The following is a 12,951-nucleotide window of genomic DNA, read 5'->3' on the forward strand; positions in this document are numbered from 1 at the left end:
CTAAGCATATGATCTTAACCTATATATTCAGGAAAATAATGTTTAATATGCATAGCTTGGCAAAATTATCTGATGAAACTGAGCCAAAATATAATCTCATATTGAATGTTTTTGTACAAAGTTTTATTTAAAAAGATTTCACGTTCATGATAAATTTTGGAATACATACATATCGTATGTATGTATTACTAGGTATTACTAGATATTATCAGGTATTTCTCAAGGATGAAAATTCTATGGAAATTCTGTCGGCATCCTACGACTATGTTTGACCTTTTGTCAAGAAAGTGAGAGTTAGATGGAGTGAGCGGAGAATGTTTATAAACATAACCTCAAATTATGTATATTATCTTTTTGGTAGAAAAATAAATTATAATTTTATAATTCATAAAAATATTAAAATCCCGTATTGATCTAATAATACATATATTATATTATAGTTTTAATTATTTCATATTTGAAATCAAAGGAACATATATTACATAAATAATACTGCTTTTTATATTACATCTTTATTACTAAAAATTGATATTTATTAGCTTTTATCTTTTAGATTATATATGTGTATTATTATATGATATGTTATACGTGTATGTTGATCAAATTTTGCTTTTAGTAGTGTTTCCTCCAATAGAGTGAAAAAACTAATGAAATAGTGTATTCTGTTGATATTGGATAGATATAAAAATAAAAAAGATGGATGTAAAAGATAATAAGCAACAGGTAATTTTTTTTTAAAGTTAATTTATGTTTTAATAAATTCTTTAAAAAATTTACAAATTATTTAAATAATTTTTTACTTTACAGTTACAATTTGAATTGCCACCCATTTGGCCCGATATTAGAACTGAATTAAGGGAGCATATAGAATGTTTAGATAATCTTCCAATGTACCATCTAAACAATACACAATGTTATTGGTCAAGGGACCCTGATATTTTATCTCTTTTGGATTGTGACTTAGCACCACTTGGTACCATATTAAAATTTGATCGTGATCCTGTTACTGGGAAACTTGGGGAGATGCATGAGGTACCTTTAAAATCAGCAGGTGAAACTGCACGAAATTCTATGTCTATGACTCGTGCACCAGGTCCAGCTAGTGATAATATCAGAGGTATTTGATAGAAAAGATTCTATAATAAAATATAGCAATTTTCTAAAACATGTAAATTAAGAACATGCACAAATTTAGGAAATACTAGTAATATACCATTCTGGCCTGGTGGTTTTGATGAACCTGAGGTAACAATGAATCCGTCACTGGAGGAAATAGACTTTGAAAACAATTTAAGAACTTTGGCAAAAGGATTTAGTGCAGGTGTAGAATTTAAAAGTGACAATTGTACTCCAAAAGAAAAGACGGCAACTGCCACAGAGTTGGAACCATCAGAATTAGAGAAAAAAAATGAAATTGAAAGAATAGCGGATAAGATCAATTTAATGGCCATTATAAAGGAAGAACAAGATGAATTTGACTTTTGGAAGTCAGAAATAAAAGAAATAAAAGAAACAAAAGAAGAAACTAAAATAAAAACTTCAGATATAGAACAAGCAGCATTTGATGAAATTGCTTCGTTCTTAGAGGAAGCAGATATACCTATTTTAAATATTTCAAAAATACCTGTGGAAACTGCAAAGTCAAAATGGGCAGAACAAATAGATGTGTCTGTTCCAATAACTGATTTCGAAAAACGTATTCCTGAACTAGCGATGAGTTTTCCATATGAGTTAGATACTTTTCAGAAACAAGCCATTCTTAAACTAGAAGAAGGCTGTAATGTATTTGTGGCCGCACACACGTCGGCCGGGAAAACAACAGTAGCAGAATATGCTATTGCATTAAGTCAGAAACATATGACAAAGTAAAATTGCAAATTATATTTTGATTTATATTCTGGTTAATTAGCAATACTAATTTTGTTTCTTTTTAGAGTTATTTATACATCTCCCATAAAAGCACTTTCAAACCAAAAATATCGCGATCTTAAACGAAAATTTGACAGTGTGGGATTGTTAACAGGAGATTTGCAAATTAACCCCAATGCTTCGTGTCTTATCATAACCACGGAAATTTTACAATCTATGTTATACTGTGCATCAGAAATTTTAAGGGATTTAGAATTTGTTATATTTGACGAAGTGCACTACATCAATAACGACGAAGTAAATAAAAATTCCAAATATTACAGTTTTATATTATATTTATATTATATGTTATTATATATTATATTTATATTATATATTTTTATATATTATATTTATATTATTCTATATAAATATTACAATTTATATTTAATATTTATAATCATGATATATCTTATTATCTTATGTTATGTTAGCGTGGTCATGTTTGGGAAGAAAGTGTGATCCTTTTGCCACAAACAGTTACTCTAGTAATGTTGTCTGCAACTGTGCCCAATCCTTTAATATTTGCTGATTGGGTTGGCCGTACAAAAAAGAAAAAAACATATGTAATAAGCACATTAAAACGACCTGTACCGCTCCAACATTATTTATACACTGGAACTGATGGTAAAACTAAGGACAACAAATTTTTAGTGTTGGATGAAAGTGGTCATTTTCTATTAGATGGGTAATCAATGATAATTTCTATCTTTAACGTGGTGTATAAATTTTTAATGAATAATCTTATATTGAATATAAATATTATTATTCTAGATGGTACAAAGCAACAACTACGCAAAATCCGAAAAATCAAAGTAATAAAAATGCTAAAGATGTTAAAAGGAAACCAATGCAACGACAGATGACTCCAAAACAGGAACAAGTATTGTGGAATGCTTTTATAAGTCATTTAAGAACTCAGGTAGGATTAATACTTATATATTGATCAAATTTTACTTATTCATCTAAACATATATAAACAATTACTTTTGTTATGCCAGAACATGTTGCCTGTTGTTGTCTTTATGTTATCACGAAAGAGATGCGATATGAGCGCTGTATTATTAAGAAACGTAGATCTTACAACCGAGACTGAAAAGCACACTATTCGAACTTTTTTTCAAAATAACATTCGGCATTTAAAAGGCACCGATAGACAATTGCCGCAAGTGCTTATGATGCGAGAATTATTAGAAAGTGGAATTGGTATCCATCACAGTGGTATATTACCTATTTTGAAAGAAATAGTGGAAATGTTATTTCAAACTGGAGTGGTAAAAGTCAGTTTTCCAATATACTATATTTTCTTCCCTAATTTCATAATGTATTTACTATTTTTAAATTTTAAAAGCCGTCACCTTTATGGTCTTGCAGTTACTCTTTGCAACAGAAACATTTGCAATGGGTGTAAATATGCCAGCACGCACTGTGGTTTTCGATTCTATAAAAAAATATGACGGTACTAATTTTCGAATACTTTATCCTTCTGAATATGTACAAATGGCTGGTCGAGCTGGTCGTAGAGGTCATGATACAGCTGGAATGGTTATAGTCATGTGTCAAACATTGGTGCCACATTTTAACGAGTTACAAAATATGATGTGTGGTCAAGCTCAGAACTTAGAGTCTAAATTTAAAGTAACATATTCCATGGTTCTAAATCTGAGAAGGCTAAATGAGTCAGTAACAGTTGAAGCAATGATGCGAAGATCTTTTAAAGAATCACCAGTAGTTATAAACCAAAATAATTACAAGATACAATTGCAGAGATTGGAAAATGAACTATCAAAATTGCCACCATTAACAGATCTACAGAAAAACTTATCTGACTTTTATCGACTAGCTGTTGAGTATTTAGAATATCTTAAGTATCTGAAATCCTATTTTTATGAGACTCAGAAAAAAGCAATAAAATGTTTAACAGCTGGTAGAGTATTGTTGATATCATATGAAAGCCATTATAATAAATTAGCTATATTACTGAGCACTGTTCAAAATAAAGGTAGTAAACAATACAGGGTATTAGTCCTTAAAAATTCTAATGCAACAAATTCTGTCAAGGAAACATTATTGAAAGAAAAAAGCGAAAAAGTTAAGAAATCCGATAAATGGTACGATATTGTTGCTTTAACGAAAAAGGAAATATTTGTACCAGTTGGAATTCCATTAGATGAAGTGTTAACTATAGCTGCATGGAATATATTGGAAATAACAAATTGTGAAATTAAAATAGATTGCAACTTGGTTTTGGCAAATTGGGAAAAAAGACAAATATCAAGATTTAGGTAAGTAGCGTGAAGTTAAAATTAAACGAAATTAGATTGTGTTTAATTTATAATTTATAATTTATAAGACATCTAAACTCTTAAATTATTTTTAGAAATGAGCCTCCCAGTCAGACTATGCAAACAGCTATAGAAGAATTAATGACATTATCTCTTAAAGCTTATCGCAATTCTTCTGTTCTACAACCATATCTACAAATGAAAATGAACTATGATATCGATATGAAATTAAATCATTTATGCGAATTAGCGAAAGCTATGTATGATATTAATTGTACAGAGATAGTAAATTTCGAAGAGCAGTTTGAAGTTGTATACGAACGAAGTGAATTAGAGAGCGAAAGGAATAAACTACAATTGAAACTTAGCGATGAAGGATTAAGCTTGTATCCGGAATATACAAATGCTGTTGCACTTCTTAAAGATTTGGGATATATAGATAATGACGAAAGAGGTTTGTCTTTTTTCAGATTATCAACACGAATTAGTTATGTATAATAATTTTATCTTGTTTTTTATAGTTGCATTAAAAGGTCGTGTTGCTTTACAAATGGGAAATAACGAATTACTAATCACCGAACTTATTCTCAGAAATGTGTTAACTGTACGTCAACCAGCTGAAATAGCAGCATTGTTATCTGCTTTAATATTCCAACAACGAACTGATATTGAACCAAATTTAACGCCAGAATTAAAGAAGGTATATATTATATTTTCTTAATACGAATTAACTATTTACTGTGACATTTAAGGATTTTTTGGTTACAGAATTGCCTTATAATAAAGCAAATACATGCCGAATTAGAAGCTTTAGAACAACATTATCAGTTGGTAACGTTGCAACCACTAAACTTTGGTTTAGTAGAGGTAGTTTATGACTGGGCACAAGCAAAGTCATTCGCCGAGATTATGGAGAAAACGGATGTACAAGAAGGGATTATAGTACGGTGTATACAACAACTAAGTGAAACATTACGAGATGTAAAAAATGCAGCCATTACTATAGGTGATCCCGTTTTAAAGGAAAAAATGGAAGAAGCCTCTACTGTTATTAAAAGGGATATTGTTTTTACTGCATCCTTGTATACTCAAAATTAATCGTTTAACAAATCTATGTATAATAATTTATTTAAACGTGTAAATGTGTAGAATATTTTCTACTTTGATCAATGAGATATATGTATATTTTTATAATTTATAAACCGTTTATGAATCATATGCTGTTCAAAAAATGTACAGACAATATTTCTTTACTATAGATGTAAAGTACTGAAATTCAATTTGGTCTGAAAATTATATTTCTTTATGTATAGATATATGACAAGAGTATAAAGTAAATGAATAAAATTCTTATTAATATTGAATAATTCTTTTAATTTACAATGCTTATTAGTAAAAAATATTATCCTATATTTTATTTTCAGATATTATAGTGCACGTTGTTCCGTGTTATTAAGATTACCTTGACCTTTATTTGTCTCAGAAATACAGGTCCATTGACCTTCTGTATTTTCACGCCAAAGAGATACTTTATTATCTCCACCACTAACAGCTAATATACCTCCAGTTAATGACCAACTAACATTCCAAATGACATCGTCGAAAACATTAAGAATGGTTGGTGTCCAACTAGTATAATCATTGGAGGTCCATACAATTACACGACGATCTTGTGAACAAGAAGCCAAAGCTGCTTTGGATGGTCCAACTGCAGGTGCCCACGCAACATCTCTTATCTGTAAGAAATAAAATATTAAATTACTGTTCTTTTAATTTATATTTTCAAACTTGAAAAGTAGAAAATGCATTACCCAATCACTATGTGCTTCAAGTTTGTCTTCTTCGATCCACCTATCACCTTCTTCTTTCCAAATTTTAACTAAATTGTCACAACCTCCTGTGGCTAATCTCTTTATTGGTCCATTTTTTTGTGTTCCACTGGCATCAAAGCTGGGTTCAATAGCAGGACACCAACTCACCGCATTGCATCCAATAGTATGGGCATTTGTAATTTTTTGTGTATCCCATGTATCTCCATTATTAATAAGTATGGATACTGAACCATCAGAGCTGCCACAGGCTAAGATTAAGCCAAATTCATGTGGTGCCCAAGCCACTGAGTTAACAGAGGAATCATGACCATTGTGTTCATAAATCTTTGTCCATTCTCCTAATTCTTTCCAAATAATTACTTTTCTATTGCAAGAAACAACGTAAAATAATTTCAGATCAGAATAGTTAGTTTTAATATATTACAATTTTTATTAAAAGGAATATATTTTATATGTATCAAAAAATGGTAACAAATTGAAACATACCGATCGTAACTACAAGACGCTAAAAGATTTCCAAATTTAGGATGTGCCCAAGTAACTTGCCACACAGGTCCAACATGACCCTTAAGATCGGCTACTAAACTTTGTGAACCATTTTTTAAATCAAAGATTTTAACCGAGTTATCACTGGAACAAGTTGCTAACCTCAAACCATAATAATCCATTTCTGCATCATGAATCATATCTTCATGACCGGTATCAACCGTATTTAAAACTGATACCATTTTTATGACACTTTTTGTTCAAATTTTGTTAACTATATTTTGAAAATTATTAAGTTTTATAATTGTAGGAGCGACAAAGAGGTTATGTTGCTAGTTGTTCAATGCTTGTCACTTACGTGGAAGCATGTGCGCATTGGCTGTTAACGCACGATTACTTTGCGCAACTCGCGTGTAAATTTAGTGCCGTTATATCTAAAAACTGAATATAAATTCTTTTTTGTGATTTTGTCAAAATTATGAGGAATATAAATATTTGTTGTATCTTTATTATAAACTAAGTACTACGACTTTATACATAAAGACTAATAACCTTTTTTACGTGGTATGTAGTAAAGTTTTTTTATTTATTTAATTTCTTATATCAAATTGGAATTAAATTTTATTCTTATTGATTTACTATAATAACATATAATAACTTACATATTTTTACAATATTATATTATACATCTTAAGTTTATGCTTAAATATTAACATTCATAAATCATATTCTACATTTCCAAAAACTAGAGCAGAATCATCTTTAGAATAAAATGATCTAAACCTAACGTGGTGCATGAGCATGATAAAACTCGTAATTGAGTTTGTGATCGATTTAAAAACGATTATGTACAAATATTTAACCTGTCACTAAAGAAAACAAAGTATAAATTCATCAATCGTAAAATACGCTGCTGGATAATGAAATCGCTTTATGTTAATTTTTTCATTCGTCCTTCAATTGATAAAGGCTTTTAAATTCGTTCGTTTTTGTTCTGTTAATGAAATGTTATATTATATTACATACACTTTTGAAAAGTTTTAAAATTAGACAAATTTAAATAAAATAAAATGAGAAAGAATTTTAGTTACGTATAATATTTAGTCATAATATTGAGAACTTTTTTACAGATAAACTAACAAGTTAATTTGTTATAACGATGTTCCATTTTTATTAATAATTAATATAGAAATTCCATTTAATTTTATTAAAATTTATCCGAAGTTATACATGCAGTAAGATATTTATAATATAGTTACATTAATAGAATATAAATGAGATAGACGACAGGAATTGATAGGTAACATAATAATCTGGTCATTATTCGATTGATTTAATCTAAATCCATTACGGTTTAATTGACGAATATTTTCATTCTAATTACTATCTCATCTTAATATAAATTATAACGATTTGATGTGCAATTTCACGGATATTTGAGCGACATCCATCATTAATTTATCCCAACTTTACCATCACAGCGTTACCGGAAACACACAACTCAGAACACATGCTTACTGTGTGTAACGTCCTTACATACAGAAATGTCATTAGTTCATCATAATTCACGAAACTGCGGTGCAACATAACATGGTATACGTTCGTGCAAGCTTGTCCCTTCCGGCATGCCGATAATGACAAGGCTCCTGGCGTTGCGTTGATAAGATGGATAATTGATATATGTTTCCCGAGAACACACGTACATATGTACATATATATGTGCACTTTCTTGATCCTATATACGTACATATAAGTGCAGATATATACACGTACGTAACGTTGCGGGGTACTATAAAATTTTCAATATGCTGCACGGTCGAGTAACAATTACTGTTACCGCTAATTACATTTACTCGTATAGGAGGTAATGAAATCACGGCTGGAATTGTTTATTGATCGGGTAGTAGGCATCGCGTGGATCCGCTGTTGAATTTATGTAGAATAACCAATGGAAGCAGAATGATCAAGGAAACGAATTCGATACTTCCATTTTCTTATGTTGATCTTTCGCGCTCCAGTAACTTCCAATCGTACATATAGTAGCTCAGGAAAGCATTTGAACACTTAACATAGCAAACTTTTATGTATATATTGTATACGTAATATATATGAAACATTTTGAAATTCTATTAGTACTGTAATGAGATACGATTATCATGATCATATTGGTCTTTAAAACCAATCTAAAATGTATGTAGTAATTAGAGGATATTTACTCTAAATATATATTTAGTAAACAATTACTCACCTTAAACAATAAATGGAAATATTTCTATGATTTCTGCAAAATATGAGTTATAGCTTATAGCACAGACTTAGAGATAGCTCAGATATAGAAATCGTCTTAACTTGTAGTCTACTAAATATCTTGTAGTTTCTATGTACGTTTTTAGGCTTGTTCCAAACTTTAGCATTATAATCATGATAGTAAGGTCTCATTATGGTACTAATGAAATTTTAAAATTTTTTGTGTAACACACATAATATATGTTCGAATATTTTCATAAACCTTTGTATGTATGTCTGACGAAGAGAATATGGCCATAGACCAAGTATACGATAGATCTATCACACACAATACGTCTTTCTGTCCCACGTGACTATCGACCCCACTTATTATTTTGGTGTGATTTGCAATGTAATCATGCAGCAAAGAAATTGCAATTGAAATTGAACATTATGAAATTACAAGTAAATTTTCAAATTCAAATTCAAATTCAAATTTGAAGTCAAATATTCAGACTCAAATTCTTTCCAAATCAAATTTGTAATACGCTTCATGTGCATTAGAAAATGACAGAGACAAAAGTTATAGCACTTGATGTTTGCTCAGAAAACTTTCGAAATAGTTTAACAAACTTAATGATATTAATTTCCAAGTTATTTCCCAAGTTATGTATTTTCAAAACTATCTTTCATAACTAAGATAATGGTGTTGACATTGAAAGCTATGGAGAAGGTATCGTATCGGGGTTCTAAAAGTTTGCTACTCGTACCTGGCGCAGGTGTAGCATATACGTATATAAAGCATTCATGAACTTCGCTTGATTCAACTGAAATTGCACTTATCACTAACATATGTGCATTACGCAGCGTTACCGTGTAACGTGACTTTGTCGCGTTGCTCTTTTCCAACGGTAACGAAACGAATCAACGTTAAAAATAGTGATTATTTATTAAAATTGCATTATTTAAATTTCGCAGGATGCTGGTGAAAATGTAGGTCTCCGCTCTCCGGATTTTTATGGATGGATCGTAAAAGATACATAACGTTGTAACTGTATACAGGCTTTTTAAGAAATGACGCTCGCGACTCGAGCGAGGTACTTATGATATATGAAGGTATATGCATCAATTTATTTCATTAAAATAATACAACATCTTTTTCTATTCCAGTTGCATAAAATTAATACTTATTTCTTAAAGAAGTGAATTATTGAAAAATATAAATAAATAACTTACATATTGTTTTATCGAGACACGAAAAATATATTAGGATAATAAGTACTTTGCAGGAGTTTAAGAAATAAAATTATAGAGTCCAAGAGAAGAAAGAAATGACGACAATATTAATCAAATTTTGTCATAATTACAATATTAAAAAACAGAATCTAATAATGTAAATTGACAAGAAAAAAAAAGAATGAATAAATGAAACGTGAGTCTTTAATGAATTAATCTATAACTTTACATAATTTTTAATATTAGAAATCTACGTAAATTAAAAGTTTCTTTAAAATATTGTACGCTGCTTTGCAATAATTTTCAGAAAGAAAGTAGAAAGGAAATCAACGTAGTTAGTAGCCAAGAAAAGATTCGAGTGGTTTCGATATATCAGTGGTTTTCCCAAGGTTCGTTAGCCCAACAACCGAAAAATTTGACCTCGTACTCGAGAGAGTGGCTGGTTCGTACGGAAATTCAGGGCGAAGGTTCCAGAGGTTCCGGTTACGATACCCGCTACAGGTCGTCGCCGTGTATACGTTAGTATCGTGGCAAGATCCGGGCAAAGGAGTATCAGGAAGAATGGAAAGGGGAATGTCGGTCACTGGGCCTTTCCTTGCGATGACGGTACTCCGTTTAGCGCCTCGGGGCCACCTAGGAATGTTGGAATGGCACACAACTTGAAAAGTCTCTCGTCTTTTCTCTCCCTGCTTTCCTTTCTCTCTCCCTCTTCGTACCCTCCTACTTCTCTAAGTTGGTAACATTCGCGTCTGCGTCTGATGCGACGTACATCTGTTTTTGGATACGCCATAAAATAAATTTGATGCATGAAATACAATGTAGATCCGCAGTTGATTGAACATATAGATTATGAATACGTTCTACGTATAGTTTATATTTGGTTCATGATTTATGTATAGGGTCGAAAGTTGTTGTTCGAGGTAGAACTTTATAATTAATATTTTGTACTCTTTAGAAATATTTTCGCTCGATATTCGAGGGTAAATGATATTAATTAAACATTAAATTTCCATTGAAATAACGTTTGATCAAATACCAATCTTTTCTGCCTTTTTATCTTTTTTTCTAAATATATATCAAAGTAGACTCGTTTACTTCTGCATTTCAATATTATCGTGCTTTGACATGCCAAAAAGGGCTAAACACAGAAAAGTTTTTAAATTTCAGCCAGCTTCAAAGCGCTCCCGTTGTAGCTTATTTACCGCTCTCTCCGCAGGTGTTACACTTTTTCGGTAGATTACATAAAAACCGAAAGAGTTCAAGCTCGTATTTAGGTAGCTAGTGCCGCTAAATCTTTGGAGATTTGGTTTTCCTTTGAATTTCTGTTTTTTGAAGAAACTTCTCGTAGAAAATTCTAAAAAGTATTCCAATCTTTCCAGCGCAACCGATAACGCGCAGAGGAAGAGAAGAAGTGGTCCGTCAGAGGAAGAGGAGATTCATGGAACGTTTACGCTTGCCAAACAGCGCCGTTTCGTTTGCACGTTTGCAACGATGGGGGCCGGTGAACGAGAGCAATGGACGGTCGTGCGAAACGGCAAAGCTAAACGGCAATGCGAACCGGGCGCGGTTCACTGCATATTTCCATGGCGGTTATAGCCCAGGATATCGCGCGAGTACCGTAAAGGTGAAGAAGCGGGTCGTTGCCGGATCGAATTCCGCGCGTACCAGCTCGAACCACATTAATTTTCAGCGTGCGCGCTAGAATTACACCGGATCCTTTCGGTGAGAAAAATGGAAGGTAAGAAAGATGGGTGGTGCTCAGTTTTACCAGTGCCTATCTCCTCCCTCTCCCGGCTTCTTTGGTTCGCCTCCCTGCGGATGCGGCCGCTGCAACCGCACTTTTTCGTGTCTACAATCTATAGGCAATACTACGTGGAGTACCGTAAAGTTGGAAGGAGCAATACGTTCCAGAATCGAATTCCGGACGTGTCTGTGCGAGCCACATGAATTTTTCCCAAGGTTCCTCCCGCTGAGTATCACACCGACTATTCTTGAAGGAAAAAAAAGAACGAAAGAGAAGGAGTCGTGAAGAAGAGAAGAAGAAGAAATAGGAAGTATCGAAGTAGGAGAGGCTAAGAAGGACATGGATCCATCGTGATACACGAAGAGATCGAGTCTTTCGTAGGCAAAGGCCGTTGACTGTGACGCAGTGTAATTCCGGATGGTTTTGGGTCATCTGGTCGATCGATGGCCCGTTTCATCTATTATTGAAATGTAAGCATCGAACGTATCATCATCAAGTTTTGCCTTTCCGGTTGATAGAAACAGAACCAAAACGTATGGAACGTTTTATGGGAAGTTGGTTGATCTACAGATATTTGCAGTTTGTCTCTGCATGATAGAGAAACGGTTGGCGTGATCGATATTTTAGACAGGCTGGTATGTTACAGAGTGACAAATCGTTCCAGGAACGTTGTCAGTTGACAGACCATTGTGTCGTGAATAAAGTATTATTTTAAACTTTATTTGTAATAAATGAAGTACGAGAATTATTTAAACAGGAGGTCAGTATTTCGTGCGAAATGCTGCATTAGGGTATAAGCGAAGTTTAAATTTGCCTAAAAGTTTCATTTAGTTAAAAATACTAAGTACTTTAGTTTTAGTAGTTTTAATGGAGTAGAATATTTTTAAAAACCACCGTGAATCGATTTAAGCTACAGGGATTACCGACCACCTTATTTCTTTCTCGATACTCCTTGGTGAAAACCGTAAAACACCGATTCCGTTTATAAAGTCGGGAAAAAGTTAACGTTTAGTTAGCTAACTAAATATAGAAAGGAAAACCCAATTAAAAAAGTAATTTCACTCGCTATTATAAAACAAATTAACTTTAACTAAAAAAATCCTTTTACGCTATAATTTTTGTTTATTAAAGACGTTAAATTTCTATTTAAAAAATCTCATAAAAACATATAGAAGACGAAACTATAGACTATTAGCAGTACCAAAAAACAGCAGTGCAAAAAAGTATTAAATAT

The 12,951-nt window shown here is 32.0% G+C and overlaps 3 protein-coding genes and 1 long non-coding RNA gene across 8 annotated transcripts in view; 2 read left to right on the plus strand and 2 right to left on the minus strand.

Moving 5' to 3' along the window:
• Positions 1-12: 12 nt before the first annotated feature.
• On the plus strand, positions 13-5,560 carry LOC126921615 (helicase SKI2W). Of its 4 annotated transcripts, none has more exons than XM_050733314.1 (12): positions 13-357; positions 617-723; positions 808-1,117; positions 1,196-1,865; positions 1,935-2,166; positions 2,343-2,596; positions 2,683-2,830; positions 2,910-3,188; positions 3,283-4,193; positions 4,289-4,647; positions 4,715-4,893; positions 4,962-5,560. In XM_050733314.1, the coding sequence occupies exons 2-12, from the start codon at positions 697-699 to the stop codon at positions 5,289-5,291; spliced, it is 3,699 nt and encodes a 1,232-aa protein (XP_050589271.1). In that variant the 5' UTR covers positions 13-357; positions 617-696; the 3' UTR covers positions 5,292-5,560. The 4 variants fall into 4 exon arrangements, with proteins under 4 accessions (XP_050589271.1, XP_050589272.1, XP_050589275.1 ...); XM_050733315.1 differs by having other exon boundaries at positions 620-723; XM_050733318.1 differs by having other exon boundaries at positions 13-341.
• On the minus strand, positions 5,474-6,896 carry LOC126921629 (protein SEC13 homolog). Its single transcript, XM_050733349.1, has 3 exons — positions 6,512-6,896; positions 6,005-6,389; positions 5,474-5,929 (listed from the first exon to the last, which is right to left on the minus strand). Exons 1-3 carry the CDS (start codon positions 6,751-6,753, stop codon positions 5,621-5,623), a joined length of 936 nt encoding a protein of 311 aa, XP_050589306.1. The 5' UTR covers positions 6,754-6,896; the 3' UTR covers positions 5,474-5,620.
• An 801-nt stretch (positions 6,897-7,697) lies between these two features.
• On the minus strand, positions 7,698-9,648 carry LOC126921649 (uncharacterized). 2 transcript variants are annotated; one of them, XR_007712494.1, is made up of 2 exons: positions 8,760-9,648; positions 7,698-8,646 (listed from the first exon to the last, which is right to left on the minus strand). It is a non-coding gene; the product is annotated as an uncharacterized LOC126921649 (long non-coding RNA). The 2 variants fall into 2 exon arrangements; XR_007712495.1 differs by having other exon boundaries at positions 7,698-8,694.
• Positions 9,649-11,375: 1,727 nt separating this feature from the next.
• Positions 11,376-12,951, plus strand: part of LOC126921612 (balbiani ring protein 3) — a 34,043-nt gene continuing 32,467 nt past the window's right edge. The window contains exon 1 of the mRNA XM_050733290.1: positions 11,376-12,187. The gene's annotated coding sequence lies outside the window, so the exon portion shown is untranslated. The remainder of the gene's footprint in view (positions 12,188-12,951) is intronic.

Source organism: Bombus affinis, chromosome 11 (genome assembly GCF_024516045.1).
Source record: "Bombus affinis isolate iyBomAffi1 chromosome 11, iyBomAffi1.2, whole genome shotgun sequence".
Taxonomy (NCBI): Eukaryota; Metazoa; Arthropoda; class Insecta; order Hymenoptera; family Apidae; genus Bombus; species Bombus affinis.

What these genes read in the sequence shown, in the direction of transcription:
- LOC126921629 (XM_050733349.1), bottom strand. Translation starts at nt 6,753, where the DNA reads ATGGTATCAGTTTTAAATACGGTTGATACCGGTCATGAAGATATGATT. An exon ending in GCGTCTTGTAGTTACGATCG is followed by an intron (nt 6,390 to 6,511) that starts GTATGTTTCAAT and finishes TTCTTGCAATAG; the next exon opens with AAAAGTAATTATTTGGAAAG. An exon ending in TTGAAGCACATAGTGATTGG is followed by an intron (nt 5,930 to 6,004) that starts GTAATGCATTTT and finishes TATTTCTTACAG; the next exon opens with ATAAGAGATGTTGCGTGGGC.
- LOC126921615 (XM_050733314.1), top strand. Translation starts at nt 697, where the DNA reads ATGGATGTAAAAGATAATAAGCAACAG. An exon ending in TAAAAGATAATAAGCAACAG is followed by an intron (nt 724 to 807) that starts GTAATTTTTTTT and finishes TTTACTTTACAG; the next exon opens with TTACAATTTGAATTGCCACC. An exon ending in AGTCAGAAACATATGACAAA is followed by an intron (nt 1,866 to 1,934) that starts GTAAAATTGCAA and finishes GTTTCTTTTTAG; the next exon opens with AGTTATTTATACATCTCCCA.